This window comes from Dromiciops gliroides, chromosome 4, assembly GCF_019393635.1.
Source record: "Dromiciops gliroides isolate mDroGli1 chromosome 4, mDroGli1.pri, whole genome shotgun sequence".
Lineage (NCBI taxonomy): Eukaryota > Metazoa > Chordata > Mammalia > Microbiotheria > Microbiotheriidae > Dromiciops > Dromiciops gliroides.
Window position 1 is genome coordinate 275,993,616 of NC_057864.1, and position 17,097 is coordinate 276,010,712.

Consider the following 17,097-nt stretch of genomic DNA (forward strand, 5'->3'; position numbering starts at 1 on the left):
CAATATGGCTTCTCAGTATAATGTAAGTTTCTTTTTTTTTTTTTTTTTGTGGGGCTATGGGGCTTAAGTGACTTGCCCAGGGTAACACAGCTAGTAAGTGTCAAGTGTTTGAGGTCAGATTTGAACTCAGGTACTCCTGAATCCAGAGCCAGTGCTCTATCCACTGTGCCACCTAGCTGCCCCCTATAATGTAAGTTTCTTGAAGGCAAGAGCTGTTCTGGTTTTGTCTTTTGCACACCCAGCATCTCAAACAGTCTCTGGGTATTGATTATGCTTGGAACACAACTGATACTAAAAGTAAGATAGGGAAAATTATGATGAACATTTCTTGAAATAATTAAAGGACAATATACATTTTAATTAAAGGGCAAGCAGGAAAGGTATTGCAGACAAATCCTCTACTCTTCATGTGAGCAGGAAGGAAGTGTTGAGACACGTACATTTAGCCTGCTGGATTAGAGATGAAACATGTATTTTATGAAAAAGTAATATAAGGTATAATATTGAATAAGAGGAAGGTTTAATCATATTTTGCATCCTTAAACACTTATCTGAAGATGAGAAAAGAATAGAATCCTGGGGAGGCAGGTGAAGAAAATTGTTTTGCATAAGGTCACTTAGTTATTTCAGGTGACAGCTTAGACTAGAAATCAAATTTTCTTACTTTCCTCAGTCCACTATTCTTTTCACTATACTATGATGAAGGGAAAATAAAATGTGCATACTTTTGTTGATGATTTATACTTTCCTTTTTCCCATAGAATCCAGGTGAACCTTTTTCTCCTTTCGGTCCCATTTCACCCTAAAAGGACAAAAGATTTTTTGTTTTTTTAAATATTCACTATAATAACATAATAACCATAACAATAGCTGCAAATTTAAATTTATTTTGTATTTGAATTATAATATCTGACATATCTGTTATCCAAATTGCAGTTTAAATCTAAGATTAAACATCCCATTCAAAAGTGACATCATCTTTCCAAACTGAGAAGTGAAATAAGAAATATAGAATGGCTCTTGAGAAAGACCAAAATAGAACAATCCCCAAGTAAAGTAATAAAAAATGACAATGGTTAACATCTAATGCCATGAATTATGAACACTACTAATTATTGAAGATCTATTTGTTCACCTGATTTTCCCAGTATGCCTTCTTCAACTGACTGTAGCATAAAGTTGGCCTTTCCACTACCCAGCCAGTTGAGGTTATTTTTTTAATCTAAATCTATCAAGCTTCCCCTAAACACCACTAAAAGGAGAGTACATTGATTTAGCTTCCTTAAAAGTAATTATCCACATCAATATCTTCCATTATTATTGAGACTAACTTAGACTTGATTATATAAAACTTGGAGGAAAAAAAGGAAGATGAAGATAAAATAATAAAAAGTATTGCTGAGAAATGTTGGAGGGTTTTACATATTGATAGAAATAAATGACTAAGAGACAAGTCACAAAAAATTTAGCATGGAACTGCTAAAAATGAGTATAATGGCTCTTGATTTCAGAATTTTTAAAGAAATCAAAGCTAGAGAAGTACAGTTGGTATTCCAGTCAGCATATGGTCCATACATTTCTGAGTCATGGTTAAGAGCAATTCACAAGAAATTCATTAACTTCCAAATGCTAAAGAATTTTAAATTACAGGTAGATATTATATAGGTAGCTTTTTATAGTGTATATGATAAGGTTTTACAAGTTTCACAAAAGCAACTAAATTACTTTTTGTTATTTTTGGCCAATAGAAAGTATCGTTTATATCAGTACAGTGAAGCTTTTAAAATTATTTTGTACTTTAAATGATATTTAAAAATAAACAGGAACAATTTTTTAAATTTTAAGGACATTTCTTTAACCTTTGATCCTGGCATCCCATGCTGACCCGGAAAACCAGGAAGTCCACGATCGCCCTGGGAAAAAAAACAAAAAAACCCTCAAAATTAATTAAAGGTATTCTTTCCCTTCTGGCTTTGACCAGTCCAATGTCTTCATTATTTTTATCTCCCATCCTCCCTGGCCTCCTCTCTAACACCTCATTAAATTTTTTTCTTATGAAAGGCTCTGATATCAGATATTTATACCTTACCGTGTCAATGTATGACTTTTCCTAAGGATTGCAATCATTTAACCCTTATTTCAAATTATGAAAAGAAAGACTTTCCCTCCTCTTCTAAATTTGGGAACTAATAAAAAGATTGGAGAAATATTTATGGGCCTCTTGGTGCCAAGAATAGTCATGTTAGGGGCAGCTAGGTGGCGCAGTGGATAAAGCACTGGCCCTAGAGTCAGGAGTACCTGAGTTCAAATCCGGCCTCAGACACTTAACACTTACTAGCTGTGTGATCCTGGGCAAGTCACTTAACCCCAATTGCCTCACTAAAAACAAAAACAAAAAACAAAACAACAACAACAAGAACAGTCATGTTAACTTTCTGACTGCTTGTGGCTAATAGAATATGTCTAAAATATGTTCCTTCTTTTGCTTTTGAGAAGAATCACTTTATGTGCTCAAAGAAAAGTTGGGGAAGAAAGGATAGAGACTAGGACACAATGGTGGGGGCAGTGAGAGGGCAGGGGAGAGGGGAGGAAAACTACAAGGGGGAGGGGAAAACCTGACAATTAAGGTGAGAAATAAGAAGATACCTTGAAGACATATCACAGGAAACACAAGACCCCACGGACCTATTATATATCCCCATGAAAAATGTAGTTTGTAATCTTGGTAAAAACATCCCACAACGTGTGGACCAGACTGCATAAAATGTTGCAAGCCTGGGAAGCTTTAAAAAGAGGAAATGCTTGGCAGCACAGTAGGAGCGGCAGCAGCTGCTGTGATGAAGGAAGGGATGGGTAGAGAAGAGACAGAGGCATAGGCCACAATGGCATAATGATATAGATACTGATCAGGCCCCACCAGAGTCTGTGGCCACAAGAGCAAGACTTGATAATAGTGGTTAAATTGATAGAACAGTTTTCCCACACCTTCTCCTTTCTCCATTCTTTCAGAAAGCAATTGAAACACAATGCTTTAGCATTCACCTTTAACCTGCCTTCTCCAGTTTCATCAATAATGCTAAGGTTGTTTCTCTAGATAAAAGATGAGGCCAAAACAATTGATTCCAATTGATTTCTAACAGTAAATTAGTTAATAGTAATGTGCAGGCCTGTGGAAGCTCTGGAGGATCAGTTGTAGGACTTAAATAGGTAGAGTTCTCCCATTCCAGCCTTGGGGGCTAGAACTTTCTTTAGGGAAACTGAGCTGATACTGATTTTTTCTATTTCCATTAATTTCATAATTGTCCCCAAAGACAGAACCTTGACCTTTGGAGCTCTTCTTTCTGTCTCTCTGACTAAGCTATACTGTCTTTCATTTCTATTCTGTTGTAATTGTGGGCATAATGATGTGTGGCTAAATTCTCTCCAACTCCCTGGCAAAGAAGGCAAGGGAATTAAAGAGAAGAGAGGGTAGTGGTTATGAAGGAAGGCCCTTCCTTTAATCAGAATGAGAAGGAAGAGACAGGAGTGGTCTGTGAGAATTTCAAGTCTTCCTTCCTTTTGAGAAAGGAAGGGCAGGGGAGAGGAGGGGAGGAAAGGGGAGGGGAGAGAAGAAGGGGGGAGGGGGATTACTTCAGGAATCAAGACTGGGAACCTGAGAGGAGTGTCCACCAGTAGAACATCCATCTCCCAGCCTTCAACAAAGGAGCTCCTACTAGAGATTATTATTTTATGAAGACTAATTATGTGCCTAGATTCTTATCTCATCTCATTTTCCTCATTCCTATGATAATGAATCTCAGACTAATAAAGAGAACCTCACCTCCTCCACTTTCTGCTGCTCATCTTCTCATCCTCATATACCTCAACACTACCCCTCCCCCCTCTACCATGTCCTATTTCATATCTACTTTCCCCTTCCATTATGGTCTCTAGAGATTATACTCTATAATTAAGAAACTTTAGAACAACTTCTGCTCATATTCTTTCCATCTTCTGGTACTTACTGAGACTTGATCCCTCCCGGATGACACTATACCCCAGACCTTTCCAGTACTAGTTGCACTTCTTTCATACTACCCTATTGAATTGATCCTAGTAGGGGAGTCAGTGCTGTTGACCTCCACTGACGCTACCACCAACACTTAACAAACTCTCCTCCTTTGAGATTAACTCTATTCAAATTTATTAAAGTACCTAGACCCTAGTAGCTTTAATCTACTGATCCCTAGGACACTTTCCTTCTTTTTTCAGTGAGATACTATCTAGATTACAGTATCCTTCTCCACTCCAACTGCTACTCTCATACTAGGGGACTTCAACATATATATGTTGATATTACTTCAAATATCCTCACCTCCCTGTTCCTCAGGTTGTTCAACTCCTTCTTTATTCCATCACAGCTACATGCAAAGATGGTCAAACACTTGATCAAACCATTACCCCCAGGAGCTCATTTTTCTTGATCAAGAATGTGGGCATTCCTTTATCTAATGACCACCTCCTATAATTCCAGCTTTCCCTATGCCTTACTCCTCCCAAACTTAGTCTTTGTCTTTGGAGTGATCTGGAATCTCTCTACCCCTTCAATATTTTACCAAGTCCATAACCCTGTTCTTATTACACTTTCCTCCCTTACAAATCTTAACCACTTAGTGGATGAATGAAAAGCAAATGGATGAAAAAGCATGTGCTATTTGTCAGGCAGTTGCTAAGCATTAGGAATATAAAACACTTCCTACCCTCAAGGAATTTACATTTTTATAGGAGAAGATAACATAAACAGGAGAATAGTGGCCAAAAGCAATGTTATGGTCTGGGATATCAAAGGAATGATGAGTAGAACTAAAAGGCAACCATTGACATGTACCTCCCATTGAAGTATTTGATTGCTATTCCCAGAGCTGGTGAGAGTGGAGGGTGATATATACAGTATCATGAGATGAAGATTTTTGAAGAGTAGTTGAGTGCTATGCCCAACCGGGGCTACTTGTGGTAAACATTCACCATTCAGAAACCAGGGCTCAGGGCAGGAATGGCAAGCTAGAGGTGGAGATTGGAGTGTAGAAGCAGGGTCATGGATCTGATACAGGATGGTTATGATCAATACATACTTCTTCACTCTCTTCCCAAATCCCTTCTTCTAATCTTCCAAACCTCAACCTTGGATTTCTCCCACCATTTACTTCCTTTGCTACTATTTCTGTGCTGCTAAAAGGATCTGGGAAAGTACTGCAAACAATCTGCATGGATACATTCCCAAATTATTCTATCTAATCTCAATTGGTCCCTCTCTATAGCAAGGCAATCTCTTTATTCCTCTCTAATTGATTCTCTACCTCAGTGGTTCAGAGTATGATCTGGGGACCAGTGGCATTCCAAGACTCTTTCACATTTCCTCATTTTTTTTGTCAGAGCACCAGCATCCTTCTAGGACACCCAACCTTAGCATCATCCTTGACTTCTTATTTTTCTTCACTTTACATATCCAAACAATTGCCAAATTTTGTCATTTCTATTTTTGAATTTGTCCCCTGTTCTCCAGTCATGTTGTCATCATCCTTGTCATCACTTCTCTCCTTCACTATTACAACAACCTCCTATTTGGTCTCCCTGGCTCAAGCTTCTCCCCATTTCAATAGATTGTCCATACAAGTGCCAAAATGATTTTCCTAAAGTATACTTCATAAATGCACACTGAATTCATGAATATTTGTCTACATAGATAATTGTATATAGAGTATTATATTTAGTTCAAAAAGAATTTGATTTCCTGGGTCAGATAAGTCAAATTTCTTTTTTGTAATATAGCTACATTTCTACAAAGTCACAGGCTAGTATTTAAAACGTTATTTTAAAGAATCCTCTTGAAGGAGATATACAAACTAACGCAACAAAGCCCACATAACCCTCATCTGAATTACAAGTATTTGTTATTATTGTCACTTACAGTCTCTAATTCTGAACTATCTTCTAAAACTCAGATTCATATCTCTAACTGCTTATACTGTATTTTCACCTCAGTGTTCCATGGATGCTTCAAACTCAAACTATCCAAAACCAACCTTTTTATTTTCCCCATAAATCTCCATCATTTCTGTGAACTTTACTGAATCTGTCAGTGGCAGCATATTCACATTCTTCACATCTAAAATCTTATTGTAATTTCTTGGCTTTTCCAATTAAACTAAGCTTCCATATTCAAACCAATTACCAAGTGCTCCTCTACAATATCTTTCAAATCCCTACCCTCTTTTAGATTCTAACTAGATGGTTACAATGACTTCTTCACAGATCTTCCTGTTGCTATTCTGCCTCCTAAGACCTCTTCTTAATACTGCAGCCAGACTAAGCTTCCTTTTTAAATTTTTTATTAAATTTAATTTAATTTATAGAACAAAACAAGAATTTCTATAGCATAGTACAGTAAAAAAAAAGATGATTGCACATGAGTCTGCAAATCTACTGTGTACAACTTGCTATGCCTTTAAAGTATACAATAAGATTATCATGAAAATTTCTTTTTTCCCTTTTTCCCCCTTCCCTCTCCTCCCACACCTCCTGCCCTCAAGATGCCCACCATTAGACATAAATTTATTTATTTATACAGAGAGATAGAGAGAGATAGATATATAGATGTGTGTACATTTGTATACTAATATATGTGTGTATAAATAAATGTATTTAATTATCAATGCAAAAATATAAAGAGAAAAAACAACCATAAAAAACAAGTTAAAAAAACCCCAAATGTTACAAAATTGCAAAGAACAAGGATGACTTTAAAATAAGAGACATGAAAATATATCCTCACTCCAGCTTACCCCTTTTCTGCGGTCTATGATGCACCAAAAAGTATGCTGGAGTTAGCTCACACTGACTCATGAGAACTGTTAAAAGTTCAGTGTGGGCATTTACATCTTGAATATTGGCAATTAATAGAAATCACGGCCTAAATCTAACTCTGTAAATAAAAGGATAACTTGCCTTATTCAATCAAGATGTTGGAAATTGCAGCAACTTGATTTTTTTTAAAGCTATGCCATAGGATAAATTTATTAGGGATGAGAATTATTTTTAGAAATCCAAAAGACAATCTCTTGGAGGTAAAGAATCTTTAAAAAAATAATCCTCAGATATATCTGTTCTTAATTTGAGATATACGTGTATGGTAGATTATTTTTAAATGAAGGACAGCCATTCCAAGGAAAGAGGTACAAAAATGCTTACAAAGCAAGAGAATAAACGCCCTCATTTTTCTATCTAAAATTATCTCATCTTAAAAGAGCTAAATGAATTTTTTTTTTGTTTATACCCCAAGGCCAGGCTATTAATAAAACACTAAAAATAATTGAAAGTCACAAATTGCTACAAATTTAAGCAAGTTATTTACCTTATTACCATTTCTTCCTGGTTCTCCTTTGTAACCTGGTAATCCACGGGCTCCCTAAATTAATTAGAAAAGTAAAGCTGGTTATTTACACTTTTAGGTTCTTTAAAAATGAGATTATTTGAAAATAACCTAAAGCCTGATCACATACTTGTATGCCTGGTGATCCTGGAATACCTGGACTTCCTGAAATTCCTTGATATCCCTATTGTTTTAAAAAAGGAAAAGAATCATTAATTCATTATATTCCCAAATGCATTCTTCCCTCTCAGGATTTTGAGGAACTTTCTACTTGTATTCATATATTTCCTTATGTAGCACTGCACACTTCTCCTCAACTCATTTCTTTAGACTTATCACCTACTGGCTGCTTATGAGGCTGGAGAACTGAAACATTAAATGCTTTTCCCACCCCCAAGAGAGTTTTTATTTTTTCTCTTAAGATGTAAAATTCAAATTTTTGAGGCTTTACAATATTTTAGCTAAAACAGGTATGCAGAAATGTCAAAATTTCAAATATAGGCTTTGTGCTTACTGTAATCATGAGAAAGAATGATAAAAACTCTTTGAAGTTAGCTACCCTTACAGATAAAAGCATCTAAAAATAATTATCACAAGAATACTTTGAAAGAAAAAAATACCCATAGAAAGGGTTAGAAAATAGAATCAGTGAAATATGCTTTACATCAACTTATTGATGAATATCAAATTTCATGTTCAGATTAAATTAATTATTGTTATTCTTCAGATTGAGCCTATAAAGTAGTTTGGATTGTTCATAATGATATGCAATCTGTTAGATTGCTAATATTAACTTATTATATAGATTTATACAAAGGCAAATGAAGACTTCCTTCTGATCAACCTGCAATTCAGTCTATAGGCCCATAAACCAGGCCCTGTCCATAATCAGGTTTAACTTCTCCAGGTTCAATCTAGCTGTCTATTTCCAGCATTCTACCAAAACTCTCTTCACTGAGGTCTACTTCATCACCAATTCAATAGCTTCTTTTCTCTTCAGTGTAATACAGTAGAAAGCATATTGGCTCTTTAATCAAAATTCTATATTCAAATCACACCTTTGATGCTTACTAACTGTGTGACCTTTGGAAGTCACAATCTTCCTGGAACTCAGTTTCTTCATCTGTAAAATAAGTGAGTTGGACCAAATGGCCTCTGAGCTTCTCCCCAGTTCTATACCTAGGATCCTATGCATGAGGCCATTTCTGGTGCTTATTACCTGAGTAACTTTATCATTTAATCTCCTCAGGCCTCAGCTTCCTTATCTGTAAAATAAGTGAATTGGTTCCAATGACCCTGAGGTCCCTCCCAGCTATATACCTATGATCCTAAGTACGATTCCATTTCTGGTGCTTATTACCTGAGTAAGTTTGTGGAATACATTTCATTTCCTTGGGCCTCAGTTTCTTTATTTGTAAAATGAGTGAGTTGGACCAAATGACCTCTGAAGTCCCTCTTGGCTGTAGATCTATGATCCTATGTATGATACCATTTCTGGTGCTTATTACCTGGGTAATCTTGAGCAAAGTATTTAATCTCCTTTGGTTTCAGTTTCTTCATTTGTAAAATAAGAGGATCAAATTAGATGAGCCCAGATGTCCCCTGTACAAGTAAATCAATGATCCTATTTACTGTACATTTTAACTGGCATTGATAGTGCTGACCTCATTCCCTATCAACATATTTTCTAGCTCTAGTTTCAGGGATATCCCAATTATCTAGTTCTTTTATTATAACTCTCAGCATTCTGTCTAGGCTTCTTTATTGACCTTTCTCTTTTTCCTGGAAGCATGATTGTTATGCAAGGGTAAGTCTCAGTAGCCTCCCCCCCACCCCCTTTACTCCCTACCTAGTTATTTCTTCAATTAGCATGCTTCCAGTTTTTACCTCACATTGACTACTCCAAAACCGACAGCACCAAAATGCAGCTCAAAACTAACACTGTCTCATCCATATCTGCACAAATTCACAGAATAGCATCAGCACAGGATCTTAAGGCCCTCTGATTCCAAAAGCCACAAGCCATTCCTTTTTCAATGATTTCTCAGCTCCATCTCTGCTTCTCAGAGCCCAAAACCTAGGTTAATTTCTAAAAATCTCACAGACTTACTCTGTGAGAGTCAGACTGCCAAACCTCTTTGCCGGCAGACTCTCCTCCATATAATCCATCTTTTATACAGAGGCAGCTAGGTGGTGCAGTGGGTAAACTGCACCACCTAACTGCTTCTGGAGTCAGAAAGATCTGTGTTCAAATCCTGCCTCAGATACTTATTAATTGTGCCACCCTGGGTAAGTTACTTAACCCTTGCCTGTCTCAATTTCTTCATCTATAAAATGAGGATAATAACAGAACCTAATGTCCAGGGTTCATATGAGGATAAAATGAGATATTTGTAAAGCACTTTGCAAAACTCTATTATTATAATATAGCAATAGGAATTATCTTTAAGAGAGTAGTTCTAATCATATTATTTTGCAAAGCCTCAAAATTATTCCCACTTAATAAATTCATCAAATAAAAATCTAATAATAAATTTTAAAGCCTTCTATTTGTTGACAGGGGCAACTAGGTGGCACTATGGATAAAGTGCCAATCCTGGAGTCAGGAAGACTCATCTTCCTGAGTTCAAATCTGGCTTCAGACACTGTGTGACCCTGGGCAAGTCACTTAACCCTGTTTGACTCAGTTTCTTTATCTGTAAAGTAAGCTGGAGAAAGAAATATAAACCACTCCACTATCTTTGCAAAAAAACAAAACAAAACAAAACAAAACCTCCAAATGGGGTGGCAAAGAGTCAAACATCACTGAAATAACTGAACAAAAAATTGTTGACAACTTTATTTCTCTATATGCTTAATTTAAAGGATCACTGAATCACTGTTGGAAGGGACATAAGAAACTATTTAGGTTGAGTCAGATCTTAATAAAAATATTTTCTACAACTATATTTGATAAGTGAAAATTAACACTTTCCAAAAGACTTCTTTTAAGCGCAAACTCACAACCCGCGAGAAAGTCCATTTCATTTTTTTTTTTTAATTTCTAATTTGTAGGAAGCTTTTCTCAATTTTGAGCTTCCTCCCTGCCACTTTCATTAATCACTCCTGGTTCTGCCTCCTGGAGTCAATGAAAACGAATCCTATTTTTGCTTTGTAGGTCAGGCCATCAAATTCATGAAGAAAAATATGATGTTCTTATGAAGTGTTCTTGAATGCCAAACATACTCACTTCCTCTCATTGATGTTTCATATGCCATAACTTCAATATTTACTTTGAATTATTTATTAATTCATGGAATTATGAAATGGGAACAGGCATGGCCAATTCTTTGGGTATTTGCTGGGAAAAACCATGATGGCAGTAGGAAGTGAGGCTTCAATGTCACTTTAATAAGGCACAGGAGGGTGCAGGTGTAAATAGCACAGAGTACAGAGAAAACTAGAGAACAAGGAGAGGAAGATAAAGAGGCAGAGGTCATAGGGAAGTAGGTGGGTTGGTGGAGAAAAGACAAACATCAGTGGGGAAGAGAATAATGAGTGTGGGAAAGTCACAGAAGTAACTCATGTAACCATGAATTAGAGTTGGGAGCACTGGGCAGCATGGACCCAGATGGAGATGCAAGAGTGTGGGGGAGGGAGGGACTATAGTTGGAGGTCTCATTTTTATAGTATTTTGAAGGGGAACAGACTTAAGTCTTATCTGTGTCCCCTTGGATTTGGTTCATTAAAATATCCAAATTATCTCCAAGTTGTCAATAAAACTTTCAAGTTAAGGTCCACATCATCTCAAAATTAGCAGCACCTTAGGGTATTCTGGTTGTCTTACTGCAGAAGTCTGGAACTCAACTGAGATTTATATATCAGAGGACCAAAAGGCACTGATAGTAAAGCCCAGATGGCTTCCTCTGATTTAACACATACCCTCAGAATGTGAATATTGGTTAATATACAGTTTGCCAATTATGCACCTTTGATCTTTAGGGCATCCTTTACATGACTTCTAAGTTCCTCTTTGCAATCTTACTTCCTGCTACTTCTATTTTACACTGGCTACTTAAAAATTCACTTGCTATACTGACTACAAGAGGGGTAGGTGATCAGGAGACTATTTTAACACATATACCATCCTCATCGCTCTGCTTCACGTTTGTGTGGTGAGTCAAACAAGACTACTTCCTGTAAGATTTTGAGCAATACATTAGGGATCAGATAGTGGCTCTTTTAGAACCATAAAGAACTGATCCACATGGAGTCCAGACTTTCAAAAATTACTCATCTGTTCCTTACCAGTGTACACTTTACTTCAGATTACTAGCGCTATTCTCCTTGTTATGATATTGATTTCCGGTCAGTGTTTTCCAGACTAATTAGCATTTAAGTCTCCCTAACTTGGTCTCATTCTCCTACCATTGCTATTTCCCTTACTGGCTAAATAGTCTTGGGGTAACAAGATGCAGGATAGCTAGATCATATAGTGGATAGAGCACAGGATCTGGAGTCAAGAAAGCTTTTTTTCCTGAGTTCAAACCCAGTCTCAAACACATAAGTTTTGTGACCCTGGGCAAGTCACTAAACCCTGTTTGCCACTCCAGTATCTTTACCAAGAAAACTCTAAATGGGGTGAAGAGTCATATAAGACTGAAACGACTGAACAGCAGTTGCAATTATTTTAAAAATCCATAAGAAACAATCCAGCTTTTTTATGTACAGTATCACAGTAAACAATATTTTTTTTGTTTTTGCTGGGCAATGAAGGTTAGGTGACTTGCCCAAGGTCACACAGCTAGTAAGTATCAAGTGTCTGAAGCCCAATTCAAACTCAGGTCCTCCTGAATCCAGGGCTGGTGCTTTATCCACTGCGCCACCTAGCTGCCCCCTTTGTTTTTGTTCTTGTTTTGTTTTGTTTTGTTTTAACAATAATTTTTTTTAAAAAAAAACTATCCAGTGTTAAACTAAGAAAAAAAATCATACCATTGACCACACAATTGGATACAAATGTATTAAGTATTTTTTCAGTCTTGTCCAACTTTGTGACCCCATTTGGGGTTTTCTTGGCAAAGATACTACTATGGTTTGCCATTTCCTTCTCCAAGTAATTTCATAGGTAATTTCGTAGTTTGCCCTGAGGCAAACAGGGTTTAGTGACTTGCCTGGGGTCAAACAACTTATAAGTGTCTGAGGCTGGATTTGAACTCAGAAAGATGAATGTCTCTGATTCCAGGCTTGACTCTGCCCACTATGACACCTAGCTGCCCCAAATGTATTCAAATGTATTGAAGCAATATTCAAAGAAAATTTTTGCTAGGCCTGGCTGTGACACAAACTGTCTTTCTGATGTTGATCAAGTCACTCAACCCCTCTGCTACTCAGTTTCCCCATCTATAAAACTTGGAAGGTGCATTAGATCGTAGGATCATAAATTTAGAGCTAAAAGGAAACTTAAAGATCTTGAGGTCCAACCCCCTCACTTTACATGTGTACATAAATATTTATAGCAGTTCTTTTTGTTGTGACAATGAACTGGAAATTGAGGAGATGCTTATTAATTGGGGAACAATGAAACAAGTTGAGGTATATGAATGTAATGGAATTAATATTATGCTATAAGAAATGAGCAGGCAGATTTCAGAAAAATGTGGAAAGACTTAAGTGGACTGATGTTGAGTGAAATAAGCAGAACCTAGAAACATTCTACAATGACCAACTGTAATAGACTTAGCTCTTCTCAGCAATACAATAATCCAAGACAATTCCAAAACACTCATGATGGGAAATACTCTCCACATTCAGGAAAAAAAATTATGGAGTCTGAATGATCAAAGCATACAATTTTCACTTTGTTGGGTTTTTTGTTTTGTTTTGTTTTGTTTCCATTCCTGTGGTTTTCCCCTCTTCTGTTATGATTCTTCTTTCACAACATGAATAATATGGAAATATGTTTAACATGATTGTACATATATAACCTATATCAGATTGCTTGCTGTCTAGGGGAGCAGGGAGAGAAGAAGGGAGAGGAAATATTTGGAACTCAAAATCTCAAAAATGAATGTTGAAAACTAAAACTAAATAAATAAATACTATCACTTATAAAATTTTTGTTATTTTTGTTGTTCATCCTTTCACCCTGGAAGAGGAACAATGCCATCATGAGGGTAATGTCTTGACTTTTATGTGAATTGGATTTAGGTGAGGCACCGTGTGTAAAGTCATAAGCCTTACTCTCTCCTCCAAAGTCATGGAAATTCAATGGCAATATACAAGTTAAGATGATGGGTGATGGCCCAGGATGCAGTGGATAACTTTGGCCTTTCTAAATTAATGTCTTTCCAAGGCCTTAGTATGTCTGAGGCAGCACCTTTGCAGTGAGCAAGGGCTAGGTAAGAATTAAGACAAAAGATGGTCTAGGGCAGCTAGGTGGCGCAGTAGATAGAGCGCTGGCCCTGGATTCAGGAGGACCTGAGTTCAAATCCGGCCTCAGATACTTGACACTTACTAGCTGTATGACCCTGGGCAAGTAACTTAACCCCAATTGCCTCACCAAAAAAAAAAAAAGATGGTCTAATTTACAATGACAAAAATATCCATCTGGGTGGGAAAGACCCTCAAAGTTTCTGGTAAGAACAGAAAATGATTATTACTTACAACAAGGAAAGTAATACAGCTGAGCTATGGGGGCATCAGAGGCAGCAATTGTAGTCAGAATCTGACCCTGGATATCTTATTGTTTTTAGTGTGTGTTTTCTCTTGGCTTTGAAAGTTCCCTTGGGTTGCTGAACTATAACTTGGAGCTGCCTAAGTTCTTGGGCAAAATGAATATGAAAAAAATTAACTTTGATTAGTTTCTTTCATAAGGTTGATGAAGGTTTTATTTATTATAATACTATAATACCTTCTAAGCCATTCTGGTTCCATTAGTTTGTATTGAGACCTGAGGATGAAAAGAAGTTAAATGATTCCAGATAAAATAGTTTTCAAAATGTGTACCTGAAATAATTTTAAAAGGTTCCTGCAACTGAAAATTCTGAATCTGTCAGATGGCAATTTATTCAGTACCAGTTTTAAAAATTTCACAACTATTAATCTGATTCAATGAAATCTACTTTAACGGTTGATTTTTGTTTGTTATCTACAATAAGTCATAAGAGAAAATAAATGTGAATAAAATTTCTCAAAGGAAACTATTATGGAGATATTCCCTGCCAATGTAAATGCTCAAGAAGAGAATGAATGACCACCTGTCATGAATGCTGAAAAAAAGGATTACTTCATTAGGAGGGACATTAGATTAGATGGTCCCTAAAGTCCATTTCAGCTCTAGAATACACTAAAACATGGTTATTAAACAAAGTAGAAGTAGTATAATAAATTTGAACTATAGACTTCAGAAGATGTGCCTTAGTAGTTTCTCTACCACTAGCTAACTGTGTCACCAAGAAAAAAAAAATTTAACCCATCCTGAGTTCAATTTCTTCACACACAAAATAATGGAGAGAGAAATAATCTCTAAGGCCCCAAGTATCTCTAAAGTACAATTATTACAAGATGCTTAGTCATTGACAAAGGTCAGATTTTTACAACAACCTTTTTTCTAAAAAATGCTAAGCCAAAAGCTTTATTTCTTTAGCACAGGACACGGATAAGGAAAATTAAATGAGCTAGACGATGTCCAAACTCACCCAGGATTCGTGCCATGAATTATAGGAAGTGATTAATCCCATTATCCTTCAGCTTCTCTATGAGGAACATTTGATGTTTTCTTTAAAATGTATCATATCCATCTTCCAGGGGCAGAGATAAGACGGCAGAGGAAAGGCAGTGACTTCTCAGAGCTCTCCCCCCAAACCCCTCCAAATTTCTTCAAATAATGCCATAAGACAATTCCAGGAGCAGCAGAAGCCACAAATGGATGGGGTGAGATCATTTTCCAGCCAAAGAAGGTCAGTGGAAGAGATGTATTGTGCCAGGGTAATAGTCAAGCACAGCACCCCTGCTGTGCTGTGCTGATCCAGCCCTAGGTAGGTCACAGCTGAGGCTGTTTCTGGAACTTAGCCCACGGATGGTGAAGGGGTCAAGTAGTTGACCAGGGGGAGATTACAGGGTCTCTGCTAGTGCTGAGGCAGGACACTGTTATTTTGCCCAAGCTAGGATCCAAGTTACAGTCTTGAGTGGTGGACCAGGTGGGAGAGAGGCTCAGGCACACAAGAGCTTGCTGATATGGTAGAACAGGATTTTCTTCTGGCTCAGGGAGCAAGTAGGCCTCTGGTTGCTTGCAGACCAAAACAAAGGCCTGGGGAGTGGGAAATGTGCCTCTCCTTAAATCGTACCACCTGAGGCCCCCTGAAGCTTGGGACAGTGTGTCCTGGAAGCAGTGCCCCACTTTAAGAAGGAGTTAAGGGGCAGCTAGGTGGTGCAATGGATAAAGCACCAGCCCTGGATTCAGGAGGACCTGAGTTCAAATCCGGCCTCAGACACTTGACACTTACTAGCTGTGTGACCCTGGGCAAGTCATTTAACCCCTATTGCCTCACCAAAAAAAAAAGAATTAAAAGATAAGAAACAGACTGCAAAATGAGCAGACAGAAAAAGATGCTGACCCTAGAAAGTTTCTTTGGTGACAAGGAAGATCAAAATATACCCTCAGAGGAAGATAACAAAGTCAAAGCTCCTGCATCCAAAACTTCCAAGAAAATTATGAATTGGTCTCAGGCTATGGAAGCACTCAAAAAGGACTTTGAAGGTAAGATAAAAGAGGCAGAGGAAAAAATGGAAAGAGCAAATAGAGGGATACAGGAAATTCATGAAAAAAGTCAACAGCTTGATAAACCAAATAGAAAAGGAGATGCAAAAGCTCTCTGAAGAAAATAATTGCTTAAAAATTAGGATTGAGCAAATTGAAGCTAATGACTTCATGAGAAATCAAGACACAATAAAGAAAAACCTAAATAATGAAAAAATAGAGGGCAATGTGAAATATCTCCTTGGAAAAACAGCTGACCTAGAAAATAGATCCAGGAGAGCTAATTTGAAAATTAGTGGACTACCTGAAAGCTATGCTCAAAAAAAAGAACCGAGATGTGATCTTCCAAGAAATTGTCTGGGAAAATTGCCCTGATAGTCTAGAAACAGAAGGCAAAATAGAAATTAAAAGAATCCACCAATCACCTCCTGAAAGAGATCCCAAAATGAAAACTTCCAGGAATATTATAGCCAAATTCCATAACTCCAAGATAAAGGAGAAAATAATGCAAACAGCCAGAAAGAAGCAATTCAAGTATTGTGGAGCCACAGTCAGGATAATCCAAGATCTAGCAGTTTCTACATTAAAGGATCAGAGGTCTTGGAATATGATATTCCAGAGGGCAAAGGAACTGGGATTACAATCAAGAATCACCTACCCAGCAAAACTGTGTATTATCTTTCAGGGGGGAAATGGGAATTCAATGAAAGAGAGGAATTTCAGGCATTTGTGATGAAAAGACCTGAACTTAATAGAAAATTTGACATTCAAATACAAGATCCTAGAGAAGCATAAAAAGGTAAACAGAGAAAAGAAAGCATAAAGGATATTAAAAGGTTAAACTATTTACATTTCTATATGAGAAGAAGATACTTGTAATTCATAGGAACTTTCTCATTATTAGGGCAGCTGAATGCAATATATTTAGAAAGAGAGCACAGGTATGAACTGA

General features: G+C 37.0%; 1 protein-coding gene across 1 annotated transcript in view; it reads right to left on the reverse strand.

Annotated features, from left to right (window-relative positions):
- COL21A1 (collagen type XXI alpha 1 chain) overlaps positions 1 to 17,097 on the reverse strand; it is a 236,272-nt gene that overhangs the window by 79,721 nt on the left and 139,454 nt on the right. The window contains exons 11-14 of the mRNA XM_044000075.1: positions 7,539 to 7,592; positions 7,391 to 7,444; positions 1,860 to 1,913; positions 749 to 802 (exon numbers count right to left, since the gene is read on the reverse strand). Of these exons, the coding sequence (XP_043856010.1) occupies positions 749 to 802; positions 1,860 to 1,913; positions 7,391 to 7,444; positions 7,539 to 7,592 (216 nt within the window). The remainder of the gene's footprint in view (positions 1 to 748; positions 803 to 1,859; positions 1,914 to 7,390; positions 7,445 to 7,538; positions 7,593 to 17,097) is intronic.